At 43.9% G+C, this 27042-nt stretch overlaps 3 protein-coding genes across 5 annotated transcripts; 1 reads left to right on the forward strand and 2 right to left on the reverse strand.

Moving 5' to 3' along the window:
• Positions 1-9178, forward strand: LOC115390213 (uncharacterized). Its single transcript, XM_030093983.1, has 19 exons — positions 1-88; positions 373-469; positions 2375-2483; positions 2562-2655; positions 3101-3251; positions 3330-3438; positions 3563-3688; positions 3770-3832; positions 3925-4050; positions 4138-4293; positions 4445-4498; positions 4604-4827; positions 4919-4998; positions 5398-5487; positions 5595-5672; positions 6620-6724; positions 7114-7219; positions 8127-8187; positions 8899-9178. The coding sequence occupies exons 2-19, from the start codon at positions 382-384 to the stop codon at positions 8906-8908; spliced, it is 1830 nt and encodes a 609-aa protein (XP_029949843.1). The 5' UTR covers positions 1-88; positions 373-381; the 3' UTR covers positions 8909-9178.
• mief2 (mitochondrial elongation factor 2) lies at positions 8238-26945 on the reverse strand. 3 transcript variants are annotated; one of them, XR_003931655.1, is made up of 8 exons: positions 22978-23115; positions 22073-22238; positions 21884-21981; positions 21187-21363; positions 20905-21068; positions 19700-19852; positions 18754-19622; positions 8238-8248 (listed from the first exon to the last, which is right to left on the reverse strand). XR_003931655.1 is itself a non-coding variant. In XM_030093985.1 (8 exons), exons 2-8 carry the CDS (start codon positions 23113-23115, stop codon positions 19112-19114), a joined length of 1407 nt encoding a protein of 468 aa, XP_029949845.1. In that variant the 5' UTR covers positions 23116-23136; positions 26785-26945. The 3 variants fall into 3 exon arrangements, 2 of the variants coding, with proteins under 2 accessions (XP_029949844.1, XP_029949845.1); XM_030093985.1 differs by lacking the exon at positions 8238-8248 and adding an exon at positions 26785-26945 and having other exon boundaries at positions 19112-19622; positions 22978-23136; XM_030093984.1 differs by lacking the exon at positions 8238-8248 and having other exon boundaries at positions 18281-19622.
• Positions 9513-17338, reverse strand: smcr8b (Smith-Magenis syndrome chromosome region, candidate 8b). The gene is given in 7 exon segments (XM_030093981.1): positions 9513-11685; positions 11760-12237; positions 12847-13296; positions 14074-14100; positions 14103-14821; positions 14920-15332; positions 16625-17338. Coding segments are annotated over 7 exon segments (2688 nt in total). The 5' UTR covers positions 16817-17338; the 3' UTR covers positions 9513-11276.
• Positions 26946-27042: the final 97 nt, after the last annotated feature.

The following is a 27042-nucleotide window of genomic DNA, read 5'->3' on the forward strand; positions in this document are numbered from 1 at the left end:
ACTCCATGAAACCAAAGAAGAAGAGACATGGTTTCAGTTCCTGACGCGCGAAACTAAGAACGTCAGTTGTTTAAATCAAAAGTTGACGGTAAGAAAACTCTCTGAAATACTTTACGAGGATTTGCTTTAACATATATTAATGGTTTACTCCACTGTAGTTTAAGTTAAAGTTTTGGCTTGTCTTTTTTCATACGTGTTTGGCTTGCTTTGGATCCCATTTGTGACGAGCGCTGCTAGCTTCCTAAACGGCTAATGTTTGATTATTTTTAAATAATTCTGACAAGAATCTTTGAAAGCTCAAGCAAACTCTACTTGTTCGTAAACGCGGGCCGTTCTGTCTCAACATTTGTTAAATCTCTGTGTTAAGTGTAGATATTTGCGATGGACAGTGCAGAAGTCATCGTCCTCAGTGACGACGATGAAGACCTGTCGTGTCTCATAGTGGAGGAAAAAGACGAAAAGAAGCCTGGTAACGACTGTTTTTTCTCTCTCATGTGTTGAATGCATAGAATTTCATTTATTTGAACGTGCAAAAACAGTAACACAAAGATTTACTAAAGACACGGTTTACACATTCAACCTATTTCATCCTCACCCCTTCACCATATGCACTGCAGTGTTCCCTTTAAATTTAAAAACAAAACAGACTATACATACAAGACTCCATTCACACCAGTTTGCTTACAGAATACAGTTATACTTAATTCAGTATCATGTGTGAGGCTGCAGTGATTTTGCTCTCGCCTCAGTGTCATAGGATCATATGTGTGGGAAAGGCTCAGGCACAGGATAAAGTTTAAACGAACAAGGATTGATCAACATAATATACACTACACACCATAGCTGTAAATAATCGTGTAGAATACACATATAATTAGGTTAATAATGTGTGTGTGTGTGTGTGTGTGTGTGCTTGTATAAAGCTTTGCTTTAGCTCCACATTCAGACTGCTGTGTAGTTTTAAAAGGCAGACTGGAACATAGTTTTGTCGTATTACTCCCACATACTTTAGATCAGGGAAGCTAAACTTATATTAGTTCAGGGGCCACTTGCAGGCCAGCTTCATCTTGCGTAGGCTGGAGCTGTGAAATCGAATAGTGCCATGATAAACTTTAAATCTAAACTTGAATTTATTTTTTTTTTTTTTTTTTGTGGCGCAAAGTATATATTTGGTGAAAGTGTCAATTAGTGCAGCAGACTACTACAGTAATAAAGCCAATTTGAATGATACCTTCTGATGTAAAATGTCTGCTACACTGAAGACGCTTAAAAATGGCTACTGTGGTGGAGTTTTTGATGAAACGATGCCAAAGATGAGGACTCAAGGTTTCATTGCTGCTGTTTTATTTTAGGATTGCAAGGGTCACAGGAAAGTCAGCCGACTGAGAATAAGGCTAATGCTCACACAGAACTCCAATCTTTTCTGCCATGGCTTAGGTCAGCCCAGTTTATATTGGCGACAGCCACCAGAATAATATCTGTTGTTTATTCAGATGAAAGTTCGGCTCCTCTCAGCTGCAGTCAAGGCAGTGCGTCCTTCACACAGTGTCTCAGGAAACCTGAAGTCAAAATATTCCATATCAAGTCCTCCTGTCATTTGTTTACTTTATATGTCCTAGTTTAGCTATATTTCAACGACCATGAATCAAATCAACATCCCTGAGACTGCGACAGCTGAAAATACCAACATGCAAAACAATCGGTCCGGTCCAAGCCGAGTAGCCAGGAAGGCAAAAGACAATCAGGAGTCACGTTTGTTCAATCAAGCTAAACTAAGAAAAAAAAATCATTAAAATTTGTAAAAACACTGAACAATCATCAAATGTGATTACATTTGATAACAGTAGCTACTTCTTTAAAATTATTTTTTTCTATTTGCTCAACAGTTTGGTGGTTCGATTGAACCACAGGCCTCATGTTTGACATACCTACTTTAAATTCTGAGCCTCCATCTTTAATAAGTATATCACCAGAATATAGAGAAAAGATTTGGAATCTATTCTGCTTGATTATTTTTAGCATTCATAGATTTGTGTTGTACCATGTTGGTGAATGTGAACTGTTTTAAATAATGATTAATGGTTTGTAGTGACCCTTATTGTCAACTATATTTTATGTATTGCTCCTTTTTTGTAATATGGTTGAAGACATTTAATTATTCCTCCACATTTTTGCTAGTAGTGTAAATATGGTCAAACCAGTAGAGAATGTGAAGTGGCCAGCTTCTGTTTGACTTTATCCAGAAGAAAGATGCTCTTTGACAGTTTCTTCTGGGTATGTTAATTGTGATGTTTCCAGTTGACCTTATTGACAGTGAAAACTCCAAGAAATCTATCAATCTTGGAATTGATGATCAGGAGTTCCTCTCTTTCAGAAGCTGTGTTGTCTACAAGCAGCCTGGATGAAGACCTGGTGGTTACCTTCTGCCAGCGCGCTGAGGTCCTGCCTCATGCGCGCTATGACTGTCCGGTGCATCCTTTCACGTGAGACCACGGTTTGTTTTCACCGGCCTCATCTCACAAGTTCACGTAAAAACTGTGGTTCTCTTCTGTCCCGCTCAGGAGCACAGAGTGTGAGACCAGCGCTCCAGTGGACCGAAACAAACTCTTCTGTGATCAGTGCTTCTGCTACATTTGTGACAAGCTGGCAGCATCTGTATGTATTGGTCTGATAACAGTAAACCGTACACAGAACATGATTGTAAACAGTTGACTGTGACTCGGTGATATGATGAATGATATGATTATTTATATTCCATTATTAATACAATAATTAGCTCATTTGGGGTGGTATAAAATGCACTATAACTGCTTAGTTGTTGAGATTGCTGTACTTTACTTTTGTTAACTGTTTTCCGACTATATTTTAGCTGTAGCACGTTTTACTGCTCACAATGTGGGACTTTATTACTTTTTTTGCTTTGTTTTTGTCAATTGAAAGCTTCCTTCATGCAGTTGTGGGTTATAAGGAGATCTACAGAAAGGCATTTTGTAACATTTTTTTAATACAGTTGTGCATTATACTGATATGCATTACTCTAAATTTTCTTGGTCGTTTTGGTTATGCAGTAGTGTCTGACTGCTTGTCATACTGGTTTCAGTGTGAAAAGTGGTGCCACAGCGGTATGTGTCACTGCAACAGCCACAAGAAGAGCAAATTCTGGACTGAGCTCCGAAACAACGCTCTGTTGGGGCGACTGAAGAGCTTCGACCTCACTCTTTTAGAAACAGACTCCCACCTCCGGCACGCAGGTCAGGGAGCCGGCTTCACACCAGGAAAGCATCACATCGAATTATTTCTGACATGACTGTTTGTGTTCTCGTGTCCAGAGACGATGTTGCGGAGCTTCACACTGGAGCTTTCCACACTGTTCTCGTTGTTCTTGAAGGGAGAGACGACATGGCTGAGCAATTCACACCAGGAGATTGTCTATCATGAGTGAGCTTTCGTTTATTATTAACAAATGGAGGCTTTTGAAAGTAGTCAGTTTCACAGAGTATATTCAAACAGTGGAGGATGTTGCGGCTTTAAGTGTGACTGACTGTGTCGTCCCCTGCTGTAGTTATCGACCTGTGTATGAGTTTGTGACGTCATTTCTGGACAAAGCAGATGAAGAGGAGAGCAGAGCTGCAGCCATCATGTATTTGGGAGCTACTGAGGACTTCCTTTCACATTTTTACCTCGACAGGTGCTCAAACCTCATGATTTTGACAATAAATGCTTCCTGAAAGTTTTTATTAATCCTTATTTTCCAATTTGTTTTTTACAGGATGTTCTTCTTTCCGACATTTATGGCAAATCCTTCTGAGGCCAAAGTGTCATTACTACAGAGGTAAGTCTGCGTACCTTCTCCATTTAACGTTCATATTTAACTAGCTCCGATGGATTGGCTTTTTTTCTCTCTCTCTCTCTCCTTCTTTTCAGGGTAATAGCCAAAATGCAACGACTGATGGTCATGGCTAATTTTTCTACGGTGTTCATCGACAAACTGCAGGACTTTTATCAAAGATTACCTTTCCAGCAGGTGAACATGAAGAACGTGAGGAACAGGTGTATTTCATATTCTTTTCCCTGTTTTTAGCACATGAAATTATTTCCATGTGACGGTAATCATTTTTGCGTACGTGTGCGCTCCAGCCTGTGTGTGCGTCCCTGGGACGACGTCCTGCTGGTGACGGTGCTGAAAGGACAGAACGTGTCGGGCGTCCGTAAAGACAAAGGGAAGAGGGACGTCCTGATAGAACAGATAAACGTGGTTGTGCTGAGAAGTGAAGCTCTGCAGCGTCAGAACAGGTTCACATTTTCTTGCTCTAAAACTCTGAATGGTCTCCAGCATCAGTACATCTCAGAATTACTGGTAAAATATGAAACATCCAGACCTCTGAGGTCCTCGGGAAGACGCTTCCGCTCTGCTGAAACGTAGCTGTGTTGTGACTTCCTGCAGGCACAGAGACCTGTGTCGATATCTGCGAGTTGTCAAGACAGACGATCCCAAACAGTGAGTTTACACACTTCATATATCATTCTGACGTCTCTTCTGCTTCTGGACGGCGGTCTCCAGTGAGGCATTGACCTCACGCTGTTGGCCGTTTGTGTCCCGTAGCTTCCAGCAGCTTCTGGGCCTCATCCCTTTCTTCATGTGTGCGGCGGGGGACTTCAGCCCGGCTGCGAAGAGCATCTTCTCCTCCTTGAACCCCACCGTCGGCATCACTACGCTCATCTTCCTCACGTACCTGCGCATCTTTGAGACGGCGACGGTGCCGAAGGTGATCGTCTGGCAGCTGCAACAACTTTGCAACCCCAATGCCACATGGGAAGCAGTTGAAGGTCAGACAGCAGTGAATTTTCTCTCAGGAAAAAAAATGGAGATTTTTTTTTTTTTCCCTTTTCTGTAAGAACTTCAACCCCGTCTCTCTAGGAGCTACACCACTGAAGCGAACCGAGCTGGTGAAGTTTGCTCTCCTGGCTCAGAGAAACTGCTTGAGCATTTTCGTCGACGTGAGTATTTGGAAATCAGTTTTTCCGCAGTGAGACATCTTCTGTTATAAGGGTGAAGTGGACTGGGGCTGATTCCAGGCAGGTTCACTCTGGACAGGTGTGGATGTAACGGATATTTTTGCACCATTTTAAGGTCATCAGTCAGTCTCAAATTCACAGTTTTGATATGAAAGAGGGAACTTGGAGAAAACACTCACAGGGACAGATGTGTAACCGCAACTCCACTGCACAGCCCTCAAACCTAATATTTTATTGCTTTTCCAACCTGCTGAATTCCCATCAGCTCCACACAACGTATTTCATACAGATATATATATGTACCTCCCATAACCTGCTTCTGCTTTAAGCGATCCATTCAAACCTTTTTTTTCTCTCTCTCTCTCTCTCTCTCTGATTCAGTCACAGTGTTGGACCAAATTACTCACGATCGTCAACACCCCGTCTGGTTCATCCGGCCCCATACCGCCTCCCAGCCCGCAGTTCCTACACGTATGTCGTTGTGTATTAGTAGCTTATTTATTTTAGATATCTCTTTATCTGTCAGTCGATTTTATTTCCTCTCTGTACTTCCTGTCCCTGCTGACTGACCACCGAAGGATGCTTGGGACGTTGTGAACTCGATCCTGCTCGGTCAGGATGGCTCCAGCATTCACATCCCTCGGGACTTTCTGGAGGTCAGTATGCCTGAATGTGTGGCGAGTCCGCTGGAGGACAAACACAAGCGACCGATATAAAACATGTGACTCTCTCATTTGTATGAATTGTTTGTAATTGCGAACGTCTTAATTCACCAATGTGATCCGAGAAGCAAGAAATGTAATCAAACCAACAACCAGATTACGATCTGATGTAAATGATCAGATAATGTCGGATGTGGAAGTACTGTCTCCTTTTGATGAGGATCGACTGTCATAGAGGCACGTCTCAGAAAACAATACAATGGCTCAATTATATTTTCACATAATCTCATTCAAACCATGAAACCTTAATATAGATTAGATTTGTTCAACATCAACTGAATTATAAGTAATCAAAATAGAAAAATACAGTCTGTCAACACAATTCAAGGATAAAATCATGTAATTGTTATGAAGATGAAAATTACAGATTTACACTTAATTTTACTAATCTGCACTGTGTTTAATCACTATGCAGATAAACCCTCCCTCTGTTGGAATCATATTACCAATAACGGAAAAGGACTCCTATACTGACAGCAGATTTTTAAAAGTTTCCGATTTTTCTTTGAGGGATCTTGATGTTTCTGTTAATCATACATACATCTGGCTGCAAGACGACTGTGCCAGCTTGCTGTGGTCCCTACCTTTCTAGTCATTCTAAAGCCAAATATTCTTTTAAACCGAAGCTTTATCTAAATATGTCTGCTTGACTCACTGATGTCTTTTGAGACATTGCATTACTTTGTAAAGAACTATTTGACGTGTTTTCTTGCCTTTATCACATTTGTATCAGGTCGTCTTTACAGTGCCGATATGACCACGGCGATATAAACTTCTGTGGGGGGGAAAAAAACATTTCACTCCCTCACTCGCGTGCCGTTTGTCCTCTGCAGCTGACATTTGTGGAGGTTACAGCTCTGCCGGTGTTGCTGTGTTTGCAGGTTTACCCCGATCAGGCCTTGTTGCTGCTGGTCACCGGAGCTTTAGCGCTGAGGATCAGCTCCTGGCTTCTGTTACCAGCTATACCTGTGATCAGCACGTTCAAGGTAAACTCCTCACTCAGTGTTTGATTTAGGGAACGGGGGGGAAAAACCTTTTGAAATCTGGTTCATAAAATAGAGCAATCAGCTGTAACATTAAAAATTCTATCATTCAGGCTGAATGTCAACACGTCGTCGCACATTTATGTTTTTGGGGGAAAAAATTTCAACCCCTGGACTTGAAATATTTTTGTCACATTCCCTGATTTTACACTTTTCTCAGGCCAAATTTTCTGGTCTAAAAACGTTCCATAAATAAAACAAATACCCATAAATAGTCAAATCCACTGCAATAGATATTCAGACATCAGAATGATGGAGATGCTCCTACTGTGGACTGCTGACGTTCCTCTGAAGATCTGAACGCGGCTCTCGGTGACATTTCCACCTCACAGGAGAACCAGTGGGCTTCCAGGTGGCTGTACGACAACTTGTCCTCCAACGCAGAGCATTTCAACGCTTTCATTCAGGGGCTTGCACGGGAGATGGAAAACACAGCAGGTACAGAGACTCTGTTTATCCCAGAGACTAATTGGGGAAAAAAAAACTTTTGTCTTTTTAAATGGCTGCAAAGTCCAGTGCAGTCTGTACTCCTTCAGCTTTGTGAGGGTTGAACATGCCTGAATCATCCAGAGGCAGACGGTCACACACACACACACACACACACACACACACACACACACACACACTCATTTAAAGGCAGCAAATAGCTTCAAGCGCATGTTTGTGGGAGGAAATCCAAAACCCTCTACGCTAATCCAGGCACTTTGTTGCTATGAGGGAAGAATGCTAACTACTGCGGATCCGGCTGAGATTTAAATAACTCAGCAGTCAGTGTTCTCCAATCACTGTTTGCTAATCCATTAGAAGCTGATCTTTAACTTTGTCCCTCACAGTGTTGGTAGGTTTTATCCAGTCCAGACGACTTCACCATTGCTGTTTTATAAAAACCGTAGCGCAGGTGTCCTTAACTTTCTCTAATTGAAGCGTAATAAACTCCCTGAATGTTGCAGTTTGCACTAAACGCCACTTCAAATCGCAGTGAAGCAGTTCTTTAAGGTGAAATGAATGCTTGAACGCTTCTCTTCTGTCAGCACAGCTAAACGTTGATGTGTGTTGCCGTGCTTGCGCCACTAACGGTCGGCATAACAGGCCACATGTTTGTTCCTCCGTCAGATGCCGACACTCCATGTGTTTTTCGCCGTGCTGTAACCGCTCTTAAGAATAGCCGCAAAAACCCTCCAGAAAACCAGGAGCAGTGAGTGACATGGAATCACTAACTTTATGCACCGAGCCCCCCCCCCCGATGTGGTGGTTTGCACCTCCTGCTGTTTGCCTCCGTCACACGTGGTGATTTTACGCTGCGTGGTTCTGATTTTAAACCCCCGTCTGTTCTCTCCCCTCGCAGGCGGTCCAGCGATGGATAAAACGGACTCCTCTCAGGTCACGTCGTCGTCACAGAAGCGGCTGTAAGTCTCACAGCCACATGAAGGAGAAGCTGTGAAGCAGCCGGCAGTGTTACCGAAACACCTGCACTCAAGCACTGTTCACACACCGCCGGTTAATCTACTTTACTCTCATTTAGAATCCTACGTTGCTACTGAGAGCGTCTGCAGTTTTAATTAATTTAACCTTTTGATCTGAATGGTTGTATTTTTGTTTTTCTTACTTAAAAAAAAAACTGCTTTATATACAGAAAACAATTTGACTCATCTCCTTTGTTTTGTTAAGTTGTGACTAAGTGTGAAAGACCTGGATATTTGAATCCCATTTGATTTAAGGAAAAAAAGTGTCTATAAAATAAAACTGTAAAGTCATTACAGCAGAAAGAATAGTACTCTGAACAGTTTTTTTGGGGGGGTTATTTAAAATATGTGCTTTGTCATAGTTTTATTATAGTTTCGCCTTCAATGACAGATCCAAAATGTGCCGTTTATTTTTCCCGTAAATGATCAGTTTTCTTCTCCAGGTGGCTTTTTTTTTGGTTTGTTTTTAATTGATGGGTTCCAGTTTCCCCTCCAGACCTCACCATTAAGCATTAAAGATCTGTGGTTATTTCTTTAAAAGCAGCTGTCTCAGAGTAGCCATAAAAGCCCCGTGTGCTTCACTTTAGTTCAGTTTCCCACCTTCAGTGCTGATCTCTCGGCACACGCCGTTCATATTTTTTTGTTTTTTTGCAGTGTGATCTGACCGAAACTGGACGACCTGAAGCGCACACAACGCAGACAGACGTCTTTTACGTCTTCACTACAAGCGTCAGACCCAAGACTTGATGCTTCTTCTTTTTTTTTTTTTTCCACCCATTCTGGACGTTTTGTGTTAATCTTTCAAACACAACACCAGTGTAAATTTGATTTATGAGATTTTATTATAGTTTAACAGTTGCTTGTATGGTAAATCCTCACATGAGGTAAAAAAGAAGAAAAACTTTGTGTTCCGTGGATAAATAAACTGGTTTGCAAACTCCTTTCGCTTCTGAAATCATGACTCGGGTAACCGAAACTCGGCATAAAACACAACAGGCTCAAATCAGCAGTGGAAACCAAAACGTGAACGATTCAGAGGGATGAGGAGTAACAATCTTTTTTTTCACATCTTTAAACACAAATTACACACAGCAACACAAAAAATTCCATTGTTTCCCATCCTGAGTAGGAAAAACAAAAGAATACTTGTAATAATCACCCCATTCATCCAAATGATCGTTTTGGATGATTGAGGATTTTTTGATTATCTGAGGAAAAGGAACTACAGTTTTGAATAGGATTTGTCAATACTGTTTTTTTCCCTCCACTTTGAATAGCATGAGGATGACAGGAGCGTTTTTTTTTATCATTCCTGCCTTATTTGTGTGCATAATTTCCAACAATTACATTTCATTTGAAAAACTTGCATTATTTTCAGATTAATTGCTCATAAACTTCAGTCACGCTTTTAGCGTCATGATGGAAATCAGAAACGGCATCAGGATCGTTGATATTATGCCTGTAAAACCAACAAAAAAGTGACTTTCTGATGAGATGTATTTTAAATGTGGCTTTACAGGCAGTGTTGAGTGTAGGACGACTAACAGCTCTAATTGTTTCATTTAGTGATTCAAACAGACTCTGATCAGTTCATCCTTGAATAAGACAAATCAGCTCAGTGGGACGTACAGAAAATGAGAAGAATCCAAAACGTAGTGAACTGCATAACAATCAGACTTACAGTTACCACCTTATGTACAATGTTAATTTTAATAATTTGCATTCAATATTAACTTTATGCAGTATCTTAACTTTTCTGGGGTTAGGGTTGCTCCATCTCTTCTCAGATCTAATTTTCTTTAAGAACACTGGTCATTTTTTTTTAAATGGAGCTTTAATAAAAACCAGTAACCTTGCTGTTGCCATGGATACCATCAGTTACACTCCTTGCTACAATGTTTGCAGCTAGTATTTCTTTAAATTTCAGAAAATTACATATATACTAAGTATATATTTTCCTTAGAAACACAAAATCAAGACTTCATAAATCCAAAGTGGTAGCTATTGTTTCATAGAGGAATTCTGTTTCCCTTTTTTTTTTTTTTTTACATGCAAATCCTTTCAAAGCTTTTACTTCAAAATGCCTACAATAAAGTATCAATTCGCAATCTCACTTAAACTTCTTTATCATTATTGCACATTTTTCCTGTTATATCTGCTGCTTATAAATAAGAACTTGTCCAAACTGCATATGACAGTAAACTAAAATACACATTAAAGACAACATTCAAACCTTCATTTAATGTCCAGCGTTTGCCTCTCATATAAACAATAGAGCAGCTGAAGAGAAAATCTAATGATCGACCAAAAGAATTGGCAGTATTTCTATCATTATTTAATTCCACAGGTTTTTCTTTTGTTTTTGCACCGTTGCTCGTGAAATGGATTGTTAGGCATAATGAAGCATCAGATGCATTTCTAAATTTGTGTTTGGTTGTAACACTATTATTTGTTTATACAACAACATTTTATATCAATATTGAGGAATACATTTCATTTATAAATCAAAATATAATCATTCTGTGACCAGTGGAAGATAGAACCGGTAATAATTTGGCTAAAAACACATTTTTAGAAATAAATTCAAGAGTAATGGAGAAGAAATGTCACTTTCAAAACAATGTAGTTGAGGATAACACCATAGGTGTGACTCTTGCATCAGAATTTACTTGAAGATTAAGCATTTAACTTATCTATATTTATTTATATCTCCCACACTCTGAAAGGATTTACAGTGACAAAAAGCAGCGAGGAGTTTAGGCGTTACCTGTGAATCATACAGTGTTCATGTGGCTTAATTATGTTCACTTTTAAATGTGATTTAATTGAAAACATGAAGGCTGCCAGCGTGTGAAGGTGGACGGTGCCGGTGCGGCACTACAGTAGTGCACTGATGGCCAGAAAGTCAAACTAAAAACTCATAATTTCACACAGCAAATAAAAACGTTCACAGCAGCAGATTATAATCGGAGGGAAATCAGTGCATTTCGTTGTAGGTATTAAAAACAATCCTTCGTCCGTCCAGTGTGTGGTTAAGATACGTAAGTGTTTCTGTGGAGCTGCACGGGGCTGTAAGAAAACTGTAAAACCGGCGGTCCGCGCCCGGCGTGCCGCTGCTTGACCAGGTCAGACAGGAAGTGCATCACCCTCTGATCGCAGGACGTCGGAGCGTTCTCCTCCTCTGCGCCGTCCTCGCCGCCTGAGGCGGGTTTGAAGGTGTGCAGCAGCACCTGATTGGCCAGCGCGGTCAGCCAGCTCTCCACGTGCAGCAGGTAGGTGACGCCGCGGCCGATGAGGGAGTGAGGGTCCGCCAGGCGGCCGAGGAGCGAGCCGGAGTACGACGGGCCCCTCAGGGTCCTCTGGTCCAGGTCCAGCGTGGCCAGGTAGCGACTGTAGCGCATCAGGGTGGGAAGGATGGTGGAGGAAGAGCTGGAGGACGGCCTGGAAGAGAGGAAACGAGAAATGAAGAGAAGAGAAACTTCGAAAGGGGATGAAGGCGAAGCCTGGAGAGTCACCTGTGGATCCCGATCAGCCTCCAGGTGAGCAGGTCGGTCAGCTGGAGGGGCGTGGTCAGACACGGCATCACGGCGCCTCCATCGGGACCGGGGGCCGGCAGGAAGAGGCTGAGAGCGTCCACCATCCTCCTCACCGAGGTCTCGTCTCCTCCGATGACCACCAGAGGCCGGCCGCTCAGGAGGCAGAACACGGCATGCTGGGAAAACGAGTTCTGCCTGATGAACCGCAGGGCCCTGAGCCCCGCCTTCCTCCTCCGGTTCCTGTCCGAGCAGCGGGCGCTCGCGTGGGCGTGCTGGGCGAGGGAGGACGAGTCCGAGGAGCCGGCAACGCTGGTGAAGCTGGCGCAGTCCGACCCCTCGTCGACGCTCAGCAGCCTCAGGTTGGGCCGGGGCGGAGGCCACTGCTCCTCCTCCGAGAGGGGCAGGGGGGGGGCGAAGCTCACCAGGAGGTCGGGAACCACTCGAACCGTCTGGGGGACTGGAGCGAGAACCGCCGTCACACGAGGAACAAACCAACAGAGTTACTATTTCAAATAACAGTGCTCTTTCTCTCGTCTCTTCATTTGCATGTCTAGAAACATGCCTACAGCACTGATGGAGTTTTTTTTTTTTTTTTTTTTTTCCTACACAGCGCATTCCTCTGGTTCCATGTCTGATAATTTGTCATTGAAATATATTTGTGTCTCATTTCCAAGCATGTGACGGGACCTTGTGAGGAAAGAGGAGCGGCATTGAAGACGGGAAGCATGTATGAAAGTTAGTGAGAAAGAGGTTATTTGGGCTCACGACGAAGATTTTATTCTGCATTAGGCTTTATATAACAGTATTTGTTTGAGAAAATATCTGAACTCTTTCAAAAAATGTTCCCCTGAGGACATCAAGCTCTCTGGCAAACAGAAACTTGTTTTTTTGTTTGTTTAATACAGGTGTTTGCATTCTGGATGTATGCTTGAACAATGTGGCACATGAAATAAATACTGTTGCAGAGTAAGATAATCCTGGATGACCAGCGTTTAGCTGGTGAATGGACAGACGTGTGTGTGTGTGTGTGTGTGTGTGTGTGTGTGTGTGTGTGTGTGTATGTTACCTTGAGGGAGTTTGGATGGCCTTTCTGGACGTTTGTCTTCATGGACTTCATTCTTCATAAGGTCGGGTTCTTCTTCGACTGTGACACCAACATTAATGACTCTGAGATTTAAAGACTTGTCTTGATCTTCTTCCGCAGTCCCGTCATCATCAACATCATCACTGTCCTTATTTTCCAAATGATCGTCTTCCAGAGACTTTTCCTCGTCAGGGTCGGATTTACAGCCCGCCTGCAGTTCCTCCCCGCGCTCCAAGCCGTTACTCAGGCTTTGGTGCTCTGCTTCTTCTTCTGTGATGGCTTTCAGGTCGTCGGGAAATATGGAGTCCGTGGTGCTGAGCACCTCGATGCTGTCCTCGCTGTTGGCTCGCTTGGCGTAGGCTCGCACGCGCCTGATGCCCACGTCCACTGCTGCGCGCCTCACGTGAGCGTCCGACATCCCGAAAGGCGTTTCTGTGGAGGAGACGAACGATAAAACAGTGATCAGTTCATCGTGTCGCTCATAAAATAACAAAACGTGGAGAAACAGGACTTTGAATGGCTCGTTTGAAGAACCTAAAAGAACCTTAAACCTTAGAGACCCTAATAAAACTTTATTTACCAACATGTGATTAATAAGTCTGGTTTGCAAGATGACCTTGAATTTTGTTCACTCATAATTCTCACCAAACAGAAGAGGAGCCTTAGACTGTGTTGTTCTTTATGGGTTAGCATGAGCATTAGGATTAAACTAAACTGAACGAAAATGAATCTGACACTCTGTTCCAAACAACAAAATCTTAAAGTCCATTAAGTTTAAAAGTCTTTATATTTAAAGCTCCATAAACCAGAAACACAGTAGTTTTCAAGATTTCCTTTATAGATTTTTCTTGTCCATCTTTGTTCCTCACAATATAACCACGCTTAGTTTCAACGCTCAATAAATAAAGTGTTAAATGATCAGGTTCACTGTATTGCAATGAACTTTTATGAAGATCCATATAACTAGCTGGGAAGACTGTGAGGCTGATATAAAATAAAGTTGTTTCCAAGCAGCCGAAAAAAAGGAAGCAGGTTTCCAGGAGGGGGGAACTGGAAAGGCTTGTTTCAAAAGAAATGAGAAGTTGCACATAGAATAAGACACATTGGTAAAATTGAAAACTTAAGAATCACAAATGATGCAGCCCCAGGAATACAGTACGCTATATTAATAAGACACTGATCACAGTATTGATCGATCACCTGCAGCACCTCTGATGTCAGGTCCACAGCAGCCTGCTGAGTCCGGTAGGATTTCTCAGTTCCGAGGACTTCGATGCTGTCTCCGCTGCTCACGCTCCCCGTCATCTCTGCCTCGGTCTCGGGGCTCCTGCTCTCCTCCTCCTCCGCCTCCAGCTTGATGGGGATCTCCTCCACGCAGGAGAAGAACGACTCCAGGAGCAACGTTTCTGCCCCCTGCGTCTTCTGCGAGCTGGTCTGTGGCTCCGCCTCCACGCCGTCCCTCTCCTCCTCGTCCTCCTCCACGTTCTCCGGGCTCCACAGCTCAAACAGGAAGTTGGTGAGCGTCAGCCTCCTGGAGAGCGAGTGCGTGACGCGGGCGGTCTGCAGGACGCTCCTGTCGCCGCGCAGGCGGCGCTCCGCGTCCGCCAGCTGCTTCTTCATCAGGGACAGGAAGTACTCGTCGCAAAGCTGCTCCAGCAGCTTCAGCCTGCGCTCCGACTGCCGGGAGGCGGAGGGGGAGGCGGGGGCGAGGGGGCACGGATCCAGGGGCAGCAGGGCGGCGGGGTCGGTGAGGGAGTCGGCCGGGTCGTAGGGCAGGAAGTCGGGCTGTTTGAGCTTCCTGTTGGGGTACGAGGTGACCTGGCGGAGGAGGTCTCTGTGGCTGAGGATGGAGCGCTCGATGGCTTCAATCTCATCGCTCTTCTGCTCCTCCTCTGTGGACCCATTTGCCATCCTCTGACTGTCGGCTTCCTGTGGTCGCAGAGTCAGACGTGTCAACCTGAAACATTCAGAGTCATTCAGAGTTGACAAACAAACAAAAAAACACGCAAAAGTTCTGTAATAACATATTGTTGTAGTACAGAACACGGATCATACTCAAGCTCCTGGAGTTTCTTCTGCAGCTCCAAGGAAAAGACTTTCCTGTTTCCCGTCTTGAGGCTGTCAGAAGCCTGGGAGAAGCAGGAGGACAGCTCCCAGTAGTTCTCCATCAGCTTGGCCTGGTCGGAGCACACGTAGGCCATGCAGAACGGACGCACCATGCCCCTGGCCTCCAGGTCGTACAGGGTCATGTGGTGAACGTACGCGAAGGCGTCCTCGGCCGAGTCGCCCAGGATCACTTTGGAGTCCTCGCTGAAGTTGAGCTGAGGGCCGGGGGAGGAGGGAGGGGCCGGGCCGGGCCCCGACGCCTGGTAGTCCACGGACATGATGCGAACCGAGAAGTGGTTGAGGTCGAAGGAGCCGACGAACTTGGGGTCGTCCGGGATCGTCAGCACAGGCATCGGTCCCACCTGGACACCCCCAGATGGAAAAAATTAAAGTTCACCCCATCAGCAACATTCCCATGTCACTCCAGCTTGTCATCTGACTTTTTTAAAGATGGTTTACAACTTTAAGAATCAGGTGAAGGAGGAGGAAGACATTTACAATGTGCATGTGAGCAGTCCTCCAGGAGCAGAACTGAGAAACACTGGCTGAAGTCAACAGTCAGTCACATACGATCCGTCTGTCTGTTTAATCTTCATTTCCTCTTAATGGAAACTTAATGTGAATGTTAGAAGCCCTCTTAATAAAGACTTAAATGCTTCACTGATTTCCATCAGAGGCAGTAAAGGGGTGTAGTGGTTTGCGGTCTTCTATGGATTCTCTGGTTTATTCTCAGTCCCTAAAGATGTGTTTGAGGTCGGCTGACACCTCTTAAAAGGCTCCTGAGTGTGAATGTGACTTTTTGTCTCTCTGTACTTACTTTGTGATGGACTGGAAACCAGTGTTAGTAAGTAAGTAAGTAAAATTTATTTGTGTAGCGCTTTTCACAGACATTGGTCACAAAGTGCTTCACAGTTTAAAAATCACAACAACAACAAAAAACATGTTGTTAGCGGGAGTGTCTCCAGTGTCCGATGATATTGAGTTTGTTAAAGCACTGTTGAAAATGGAGGAATGGCTTTCCAAGATGATTGCTGATTCTTAATGCATGTCATAAAAACAATCAATTAAATCAATAATCACTGAAAATGTACAATTGTTTTATGTTATTCATGTTACAAACTAATCTGAAGGGAGGTCAGCGGCCCCAGTTTCTCTTCAGGGACCTGCACAATAACCTTAATGCTTGTGTTTCAAAACATATTCCTGCTGGTGCCTCAGCTCTGCATCCTGAGGCCTTGCAAAAACAAAAACATCCTAACATGAAAGATGCTTCCTGAATGACTGAAAGTTAATATCAAAAGTGAAACATACACACACACACACACACACACACACACACACACACACACACACACACACACACACACCACACACACACACCACACACACACCACAGGAAACTAACCAGCAACATTAAAATGTTTTATGTGGCAACAACACTGCAGATATGTTGCAAGACTAGACTAAAAGAGAAAGAGAAACACAAATCGCTTGAACGTAAACTACACATCAGAACTGTTGATTTGGTTTATATTTTTTGATATTTGCACTCCTATATCTATTTTATACTGGTATTTTGTTACCCAGGATCTCAATAAAGTATTCTAAAATATGTTTTGCTGTTCCCAGCATGACAGAAACGACCCCCACACACCTGCTCTGAGAACTCGGCCACCAGGATGAAGTCTCTGTGGAAGCGGGCCGCGGAGCTCCAGGGGTGGGCGGCGGGGCGCAGAGGCACGGAGAGCTCCTCCGGGGGACCCGGAGCCTCCCGGTCCTCCTCCCCCGCCCCGAAGCCCTCCGCCCCGGTGAAAGCCAGGCCCAGCAGGTCCGGTGACCCTATCATGGTTGTCCCTGTGAGGAGCTCAGTCCGTGGCTGGGACGTCCTCCGCGGCGGGGGCGGAGCGGGGTACGCCGGGGTCGAGCTGCGCCATGTCCCGGTTCCTCCCGCCGGGCCTCCGGGGGGCGAGTCAGCTGTTCACACGGGACAACAACAACCGCGGAGACGCTCACCGATCGGCCGCCTGCTTGAAAGTGTAAATTAAATGCAGTTGAAGCACGGAGGGTCTCCTCGGAGGTTGTTACCCGCTTCCGCTGCCACTCAGCCCGGGAAGCAAAGCGTCCAGGAGCGGCCGGAGGAAAGTTAACGGAGAAGCGAAACTCCGCCGCGGGCGGCGGGAGGCGGCTTCGGTCACACGGTCCGCTGGAACCTTTGTCCCCAGATCTCTCTTCCTCTTTCTGCCGATAATTAGCGCTGGTTGTCAGTCTCAGCCTCCACACGAACATCCACACACAGCCAGGCCGGGACTGGCAGGCGGACCCCAGGCCGGCCGGTGACCCGGCAGAGAGCGGCGCTTCCCCGGGCAGGAGGCGGGGGAGGCCGGGGGAGGGGGCTGGAGCACCGGGCCGGGGTCAAGTCCGGTACAGACGTGGGGCTTTCCGGAAATCAGTTTCAGAGCAACACACACACACACAGACACACACACACACACTCACACACACACACACACACACACACAGACACACACACACACACACACAGTTGTATAAACTGTTTATCATTGGATGAAAACACTTAAAAAAAAACCAAGTTATTGTAAATGTAATAGAGAATAAAACATTACTGCATAATTACTGCAAAATACACTAAAATAAAAAAACACTACTTATTTCAGATAAAAGCCTTATGGTTTCTGTCAGTATTTGTTTCCATCGGATTCCAGAGGAAATAAAGTCTCTCCTGCAGGAATATCTAACCATCTTATTCTGACATACTACGAACAGCAATTTACACTAAATGCATATACCTACATAAGTGTTGTTGAGTTAGTTTAAACAAACTTTAAAAAAGTGATGTTTTGCTTGAATAGACAGACTACAGATAGGCAAAAAGATGACTGTTTATCAATGTTGGGTACATTTAATTTCGTTCAAGATAAAAAAAGCCTTTACCATCTTGTTCAATATATTTCAAATTACTATGCTTAAAATTTGTGATCCCTCAAAATTATCAATTTGATGCTGAAAAAACTATTTGGAACTGAAAGAAAAATGCCTTCTTTGACTCCGAGATTAATTTCATATTTTAAACCACCTCATTAAGTTCCTTCAACTGAAATTCACATTAAATTACATCATTAAAATACAGCTGCCTTTAGTGCATGAGCTACAGTTGAAGACACAATAAAGTAAGGTTTAAAGTACTCCACTTTGTGTAAGAAATCTCAAATATATTGAGGTTTTAAACTGAATTACAGGAAAATTAACTTTTAAACCAAGTTGGATGCATTACTAAGAAACAACACGAGAGGAAATCAAAAGTGCTTTAATCTTTATTTTGCAGTTTCACTGCACACAATGTATTCCCTCGCATCCCCCCTCAAGAACAACGGAAAGATCCCCACGACATTCATCCGGTGTTTAAAACAACAGCATAAAATTATTAGGAGACTAATCATAATTCAATGAATTTTAAACCCAAAAATTGGCAACTGACTGAATGCTAAACAAAGAGCAACGAAGAGGCTTCAACACATCAACCTTCGGTATAACAAAATAGACATTTTTCAGTTTCACTAGGCCGACCGAGTTGGAGCAAGTTGATTAGAGCAGCAGAAGCCGGTGTACTTTTTCAGGTTGTTATTGATCTGCATAGTTTGGAATATTTGAAGGGCTTTAAGGAAGAAGATGCAGAGCACCGGTTGCTGAAAAGACGATCTGCAACCCACACACACTGCCCGACTCCTCCGGTGCTGCTCACCGATACACTGACCCGTAATTGACCATCTACAACTTACTGAATTCCACTCACACCACACTTAATCGCAGTCTTTGCAGCACAGGCACAAGCTGGAGAATGGCTTTAAACATTCTCAGCAAAATTTATCTAGATCTTCTCTGTGATCCGTTTCCTTTTCCAGTCACATATTGGCAAGTTTAGCACTCAAATCTGCAGCCTCCTTGAAACGTCACCTCCTCCATCAATCCATGGCGCCCGCCAGAGTAAATGAACCCTTTTCTTCAGTGCTGAGTAAGATGGGGAGATGAACAAGAAGCAGCCCTGGAACAAACATGAAACCATTGCACCTTTGATCCGTGCTTGTCAGAGCTCAGGAGACGTGAAGTCCGTGGATGTTTGGAGTTAAATGAGCAGTATTTCGGGCTCCGACACGGCGCAGTACAGCATGAAGCCCATCTGGTCCACCTGGTCTTCTGTCAAGCCGCTCAGCAGGTTGACGGCTGGCTTGAAGTAACTGTACATGGCGCCTTGTTCGAGGTAGCCAATCAGCTCTGTGATACACTGCTGGAACCGGACATCCAGGCTGGTCTCGGACCAGTCGCCTTCGCTGTCGCTGAGGTGCAGGATGAGGTTTGCCAGCGGGGCGGCTCGGAGCGGTCGCAGCGCCGGGTTCAGTCTGCACACGGCCTTGAGGACTTTGAGCACGTGTCTTCGGCAGCCGCCGTCGGCCGTGTCGAGTTGAGCCAGGCGCTGCGTCTCCCACGGGTAGAGAGAGAGGTGCCAGGCGTTCACCCAGGGAGAGGTGAGCTCGGGCTGCGCCGTCAGGACCACGTCCTCCTGCCGCAGCACGGGCAGCATGGTGACGAAGAGGGGCTGATCACTGCTCTCCGCACCTTCCTGTTCAGAGCTGGGCCTGAAGAGGGCAAAGCACATGAGGGAGATGCAACTAACAACACCAAGGAGAACAGTGATGATGGACCAGACACACACCTGATCTCCAGTCTGAGCTCGGGTCCTCCCAGTACAGGTCTGACCAGACAGTCCAGAGTGCTGCTGATTGAAGGCCAGTTGATGGTTTCCATGACTGCCTTACTGAACATGTTCACAACAGCCTCTGCAGACAGATAACCGCCCACCAGGTGCCTGCAAGACACAGCGAGATGCCGGCTTTCGTTTCACTCCTCAAAATACTAAATCTCTACTCCGTCAGTATAGCGTGAAAAGACCAACATGTTCAAATTTCATTGATAGGATCAAACTTCCACTTCTGAAATGTGCTGCACAGTGACAACATAAATGATATCAGTGAGTTAATAAAAACCAAATGTTTGCAAAGGTAGAGAGAGTTGGATAAAAGCTCTGTTGTTCTATACATCGCAAGTCAATTTAAATGCAATTATAAACTAATCCTGCGTGTAAGCTGGTGTAAATCAGATCAAAGCTCTCCTAAGTAAGGCATCATTGCAACTCCAAGAGTATTAAGTTGAAATTGCAGGATCAGAGCTGCAGTGGAAGTTCAAGGAATTCTGTAATTAAAGTGAGAACATCATAAAGAGATCTACTGGCACAGACTCATTGATACACACTGAGGCAGTCTTCATGTAAACCAGAGAGACGACCGAGATTTGAAACACGTGACTTTTATATTGTCCAGTCACAAGTCGATGCCTTATAAACTGGGAATAAAAGAGACAAGTGCATTTTGAAAATTCAAGAACTTAATTAAAAGAACAACAACTATGAGTTGAAGCAAATAAATACCTTCTGCTGCTCAGGTTGCCATTAAATGCTGCATGACTGAACTTGGGATACAGTATTTCTCCACCAAACATTCAGTCAAACATCCAGCATCTTATGTTTTCATTTGGCAATAACATGTTCATGAAGGAATTTTTGTTTGTTTGAAAAATACTTTCTATCACAGTCCAATAATGTTCTCCACATTTGAAACAATCAAAGCATACAGATATCAATTTTGTTCTTTAATGTGTGTGGGAGTTATGGGAAAGTGACATTCTCCTTATATCATGAGTGATCACTTTTCTGAGTCACTTCGCCTCCTGACATGCAGCAAAAAAAAAATAAAGCTGAATAATATTAAGTTGTGAGAGACTGCAATACAGATTTAGCCGACTTTGAGGCGAGCGCAGTCCAGTAGACTAGACAGTAAAGGCAGTAATGTTTCCGATTATCACCTGTCCCAGTAGCTGCGACCTCTGGGAAAATACTCCAGGTTGACTCGTCGGACCATCCAGTGCAGAGGATGAGTGAGCAGCGTCTCCTCTCCTGGTATGAGGCGCCAAAGAGAGTCTTCCAGCTGTAGAGGCACCATCAGGCAGGCATGGTCCGCATTGACCACCTGAACACACACGTGGAATTAATACAGCGGGAAGAACAAGTTACAGTGTTCTCATAAAGTAAGGTCATTTGTGTGCGTGTGTGTGTGTGTGTTGTGTGGTGTGTGTGTATATGTCTACCTGCAAATCATCCAGTAGAGAGCCCCCGAGGCTCATTTCTCCCAGTGGCATGTCCGGATGACGGTTGTGCAGGAAGCCTTGGATCTCAGTACAGATATCTAGAGCCAGGGACTGAGCCCTCTGCACCTCACGGGGAGCGAGCGCCGCCCTCGTGTGATAATACTGCTGCAGGCGCTCCTGGAACGCAGATTACAAACCTTAAGGCTCACTTCAGAAAGGGCATGCAGGGCTCTGACGGGTCTGACTGTCTCCATTTATGAACATCATGTTGCAGGGAGGACTCTGAACATGGAGGTTTGGGAATACATACAGCTCCACCAAGTCATGAAATATTCTGTCTGTCGGTGTTCAAGCAGAATTGAGAGCAGCTGTGACAGGAAGATGTTTTTGCCTGTTTCGTGGCTGCAAAGACGAGGACTGATTCCCAGGAAGAAGACTTTATTACTTTGATTTTTTTTTCCTTTTAAGTAAAAAAAGAGGTTTAGATTCTTAATCATTTCTTAAAATGTTGGTGAATTTATTGTTAGTGTCACAGTAACAAATTGGCAACAAATAGGTGTCTAACCTGAAGGTTAGAAGTGCAAATCCCTTAAAGCTGCGCTTAACGGAACAGATCACACACACATGAATGACCACAGATGTTCCAGACCGGCGGCTGGGACTGAAAGCATGACAAGGTGAACGGGTGAGAACACACCTGCAGACTGAGGACACACAGTTGCAGCCTCTTGGATTTTGACTCAGGTTTGGACTGCACATCCAGGGAGGCGGTCTCAGGTTGTTGGCACAGATCAGCTGATTGAGGAAGCACAGACTCAGCAGGTTAGGATACGAATCAGGAAAGGGTTAATTCCGTGTGTCAGGGGACTTTAATTAGCTGGAATACCTTTCTTTTGCCTGGATGCCTTGGCCACATGCTTCATCACCACGCCCTCTATGCCCTTCCTGAGCAGCGTTGGGGAGGCGGACACCAAGCTCAGCTCCTCCCAGCTCTCGGCCATCTTCTGCTCCACCTTTTCTTCGTCCGCTGCACGTCCAGCGCGCTCTATGAGCTGAACAAAAGCACTCATTGTCACAGACATGCACGCCTCGAGCACCCACTGCTCCACTTAAGAGGCAAACAAATGTAGAGCAGGGCGATCGACTTCCTGCAGGTTTATTTCCAGTCTTTAAATCTTTATGAACTTCATGCTTTCCGCTGATAATTGATTACACCTTTAATTGACAGCAATCAAAAAAGCTGGGGAGATGAACCAGTCAAGTTAATAACGACTACATTTGACAATGTCTCTTAACGAGCTGCAGTTCTATTTTTTTCTACCTAAAATAAAGTGCATTATCATAAATAAGGGAACTAAAAATAACAACCAAAGGATTTTGTCAGCTATTTCTGCACTTTGGCACAGTTGCCCATTCTCTGCAAATGTGTTTAGATGCATCTTTATCAACAGTCTGCACAGTTAGTGTCACATGCAGTTAATTTGGTTACTGCCCTATGGCATCAGGTACAAACAGAGTGGTGCAATGATGAGGTGATGATGGTCAGAAATGTTTATTTCCTCTCAGGATGGAATAAAACAAATCTTTCCTATGCCCTGTAGCTTGTACTTGGAGTTTTACTTTGAAAGATGAACTTTCCTTTGACCTATAAATTCGATACACCTTCACTTAATGTAAAAATTTAAATTTCAGACAAATTCTGACAGGGTCAAATTCTGAGTCATGACATATTTCTAGAATATTGAGGATGATGTGCACTGATTTGGTGCCAACAGCCTCAAAAACACTCACTCGTTTCACTGCCAGTGTTGCAATGCCGAGCAGGGCAGCTCCTCCGACTCCCAAAACTAGCCGAGCGTTAGACAGCAGCAGGTCGATGACCATGGCGATGCCATCTTCTCCTCGCCTCCGACTGCCCTGGAAGTTCATGGCTTCCTCTGAGTGGTTAGCCTTCAGCGAAGAAGAAAATAAGGCTCACATTTAGTGGGTGGGAGAAAAGACTTGTCAGATTAAAGGAAAATTATCTGCATTCACAGAAATGTGGATCGTTTGTCTGCAAAGGCAGAAACATCTGAGAGAGTCTGACGAGAATATGAGCAGATAGGTGACAGTTTAAAGAAAAAACATGGTTAAAAGAATTTTATTGAATACAGATTGTTTTAGGCCAAGTTATGGGGCCCGTTTACACCTGGCATTAATATGTGTTTCGGGTGATCATCTCACCTGTAATGAGCACTAATGACAAGCGTAAACAAGCACCAGAAGGCTTTCACTCAAACCACGTCTTGAGGTGGTCAGCGATGCGTCGGACAACACAGGCGCTGTAGAGTAAACAGTCATGTGCCACAAATGCTCTCCGGGAATGTGGTGTGGCAGGAAAATGCCTGGAATCTAGTCAGTAAAGGTCATCAGAGCACACCAGGTTTTCGTTTAAGGGAAAGCACCAGTCTAAATTTCCTCTTTCAAACATTCCAAAGAAACTGTAACAACATTAACGTCCATACCTGGGGGTCTGCAGAGACAGTCTGGGCAGCGGATTTCTTCCGATGTAAGGCTAATGTAATCACTGCATGCCAGGTCCTTTGACCTTTCATCGGAAGTGACACAGCGGTAGTAACTCAATCCTGACTGAAATAGGTGTCCCTATTATACATTTCTTGCTAATTGTAAACAGTCTGCATGTGAATGCCAGGTAGAAACGGGCCGATGGTGTCAGTGACGGTTTAAAAATACATAACAGAGCCGTCTGAAGACATGTGGTGAACCAATTTCTTACTATTGTACTTCTTTTCACTTTTTTCCCCCCACCAAAACTCTTCACCTCTGTGTACATTCACTTTTTAAAAATCCCCACCAGCAGCTGCAAAGCATGATTAAAGATCATTGCTCCTGTTTTAATGCTCCTTGAAACAACATCCTTTTTAGATAAAAAGCAGCTGATCGGGTCACAAAGTTCAGGCATGTGGTTGCTCAAAAACATTACTGTAACTTTTTTGACACGCTGAGGCGCCATGAAGCTAAAGTTACAACACTCAGCTCATCACTAGCAGTTTGTATTTTCCAGTTAGGAGGTACAGATTGGGAAATTCACAGTTCATTATGTCTCTATCATTCACACTGACTCAAGGTCATATTTTAGATCTTTACCAAGCGTGATTAATCTTGTTTGGGGGAAAAAAAAGAAGAAGAAGAAAAAAAAACAGGAAGCTGGCAGGAACAAAATCAGACATGCTTCCTGCTGAGAGGGGTGGATAAAATACTCCCGATGGTTTCGCTCTCTTGGCCTCCACTGTGCCAGGCACAGGAACTTTTTCCACTAAAAGCAGGCAAACTCAAGTAGAGGCCTGTTTCTCAGAGAAGACATTCAAACCGCAGCATAATTAAATCAACTGCAGTTTTATTCTGCTGTAATGCTTTACTCTTATGGCATGTGTGATTTTCTTGCTGTGACTCTCCGTCTTCCAGCACAGCAGCACGTCCGACCTAACTCATAGAGCTCGTCTATATGTGAACTCATATACGGCCATGGTAAGTATGAACTGAATGTCTGCCCTGAAGTTTCCATATTCAACTGCAGGCACCTGACACCCACAAATAGCCACAAAACACTACTCTAAACCATCTTAACACACTGCTTGTCCTCTCTCACTGCCAGAGGTACAAGATCCCGAGACCATAGCCAGGCTCTATTTATAGGCCCAACTCATGCCCAAGTCACAGTAGCTGGGTCAAATTTGTAACAACCCCCCCCCGTAAAGTCACAGCAGAGAGTACTGAGGTCATTCTGTGCACATCAGAAAGGACTTTCTGCTCCATGTTACAGATCAGTGACATTGACAGATGACGTAGCTCAACAGTATGGAGCTGCACACCAATGAAGCCTGGAGCAACAGATTGACGTACTGATCTGTCAATCAATGGTTCCATTGACTTATAGGCCTGTTTTCACATGTAGAAAAAGCACTGACCCAATAATAAAGTACCGTTTTCAAAATAACACTCATTGACATATTGACACCATTAGCAGAATCACATCCTGCTTTGCTGCCATTGATCTTATATGGGATACTGAAAAAACCTGAAATAAAATCATTTGTTTGCTACACCTTTTCAAAGCCACAACAGCTAGATAACTGCCAGCTACGATGTTCCTTTTTAATTTGCAAATTACAACTGCATTTCATCCTAAAATAAAAGATACAGCATTCCACAGAAACTTAAAGGGGTGTGTGGAAGGAATGCTTAAAAATATATAAAACAGAAGAAACTCAGATGCAAGAATTCAACTTAGGGGAGGACAAGAGAAAAAAACTGAACCATGCCCAGTTATGTAATAGATGGACCGGGCTGCACCTAGCACAGACACTTCTCTCATTCTGCCTGTTTAAAATGTGTAATATGTAAAGATGCATGCTGCCTGGTGCATCTCTTATAAAGAATTTCCCCTGGAGATTAACAAAATATTTCAATTCCAAGCAAAAAAGCCCAGCAACCTGGTAATAAGCTTGTTTACTTGTGACAGTAGGATTTGGGTAAAATAGTAAGTGACAGGGGCTTGTGGCATCTAAAGGAGAATACAGCACTTCTTTGAAACAGAATTTTGAAGGTGTGTGAGACGGAGGAACTCGAGCAGCATTTTTGATACCAATCCTAAGTCATCTGACAAAAAAACAAAAAAACTTCAAGACTGTTTAGTGTTTAGCCTGGAGAAAAGAACTTTTGAGAGTTCAGAAAGTTCTGCCACCAAACATAAAACCACACAATACACAGTCTCTTCATGATTTTTTTTTTACTTAATATGAAAAAAAATGCCAGAAAATTATCAATTTTAAATTCTATTGTTTTTTTCCCCCAAATGCATGAATCACATGTGAACTTTAAACAACCACACAGTTGTCTGTCAGGAAGGGATGTTGTTCAAAGTCTCTCTCAGCGTTTTCTGTCTCTCCACTCAGTCCTAAATTGACAGGATGTTTCAATCAGGGATCAGTAAGTAGAGTAAGGGTCATCCAACTCGTTCTATAGCTTTGCTGTTGTTCTGATGGCTGTTTGTGATGATCATGCTACAGAATGGCTTTGAGAATAGCAAGTCAACTCCATGACAGCGCAAATTAAATCAGTCGTTGATTGTGTAGACAAACAACAGAGGCCAGGTTACCCTGTCTGCCAGCAAGAAGATGTACTTCACTTCATCCGAGCTACACTCATTTTTGAATCTGCCACAGTCACATGTCAGTGACTTTTGATTCTCTAATCCACTGTCCTGCAGATCCTTTGTCTCCACTCCTGTTTTGTTTTAAATAAAGGTTTCTTGTGTAAACATCGAGAGAGTGTTTGATGGCCATTCTGACCACTTCGCAGGTGTTTTTAATTAGCTAAGACTGAGCTGATGACACTAGTGGAAACCTGTGAAAAGGACATCAGACTGACGTGTCGTCTCGCTGTACAATAGATGAAATGTTTGTGCCGCAGTCGGAGAGCTTTGACGGCATATACAGAAACAATTGCAGCTAAGCAGCTGCTTTGTTAGCCGACTAGCTCCGTTAGCAGTGACTGACAGCTAAGTTGTTTCTTCGGGCTCCTGCTGAGTGTACTCACCGTTCAGCGCGAGGAGGAATGTGACGAAAGGTCTCCGTATCATGGGCGTGTGTTGAAATACGCTTCCTAAACGGTTCTTTTTTTCCAAAAACGAAGACTTTTAAATGTCCTTCGCTTCCAACAATGTTTTTTTAGTTAGCAAACAGCTGCTGGTTTCTTCTTCGTTTGAAAGACTGGAGTCACTGTTTATGGTTAAAGCGCAGCAGCGCCACCTTCAGGCATTTTATAGGAACTACAACAGGTCAACTAATAAATTAT

This window comes from Salarias fasciatus, chromosome 6 (genome assembly GCF_902148845.1).
Source record: "Salarias fasciatus chromosome 6, fSalaFa1.1, whole genome shotgun sequence".
In the NCBI taxonomy this organism is placed as follows: Eukaryota; Metazoa; Chordata; class Actinopteri; order Blenniiformes; family Blenniidae; genus Salarias; species Salarias fasciatus.

Excerpts from the sequence above, each read along its gene's own strand:
- LOC115390213 (XM_030093983.1), top strand. The coding sequence starts at position 382 with ATGGACAGTGCAGAAGTCATCGTCCTCAGTGACGACGATGAAGACCTG. Across the intron at positions 2,484-2,561 it reads TGTCCGGTGCATCCTTTCAC|GAGCACAGAGTGTGAGACCA; the intron begins GTGAGACCACGG and ends TGTCCCGCTCAG. Across the intron at positions 3,439-3,562 it reads CAGGAGATTGTCTATCATGA|TTATCGACCTGTGTATGAGT; the intron begins GTGAGCTTTCGT and ends CCCCTGCTGTAG.
- mief2 (XM_030093984.1), bottom strand. The coding sequence starts at position 23,115 with ATGAACTTCCAGGGCAGTCGGAGGCGAGGAGAAGATGGCATCGCCATG. Across the intron at positions 21,364-21,883 it reads TGTGTGTCCTCAGTCTGCAG|GAGCGCCTGCAGCAGTATTA; the intron begins GTGTGTTCTCAC and ends TCTGCGTTCCAG. Across the intron at positions 19,623-19,699 it reads GAGCTCAGACTGGAGATCAG|GCCCAGCTCTGAACAGGAAG; the intron begins GTGTGTGTCTGG and ends TGCCCTCTTCAG.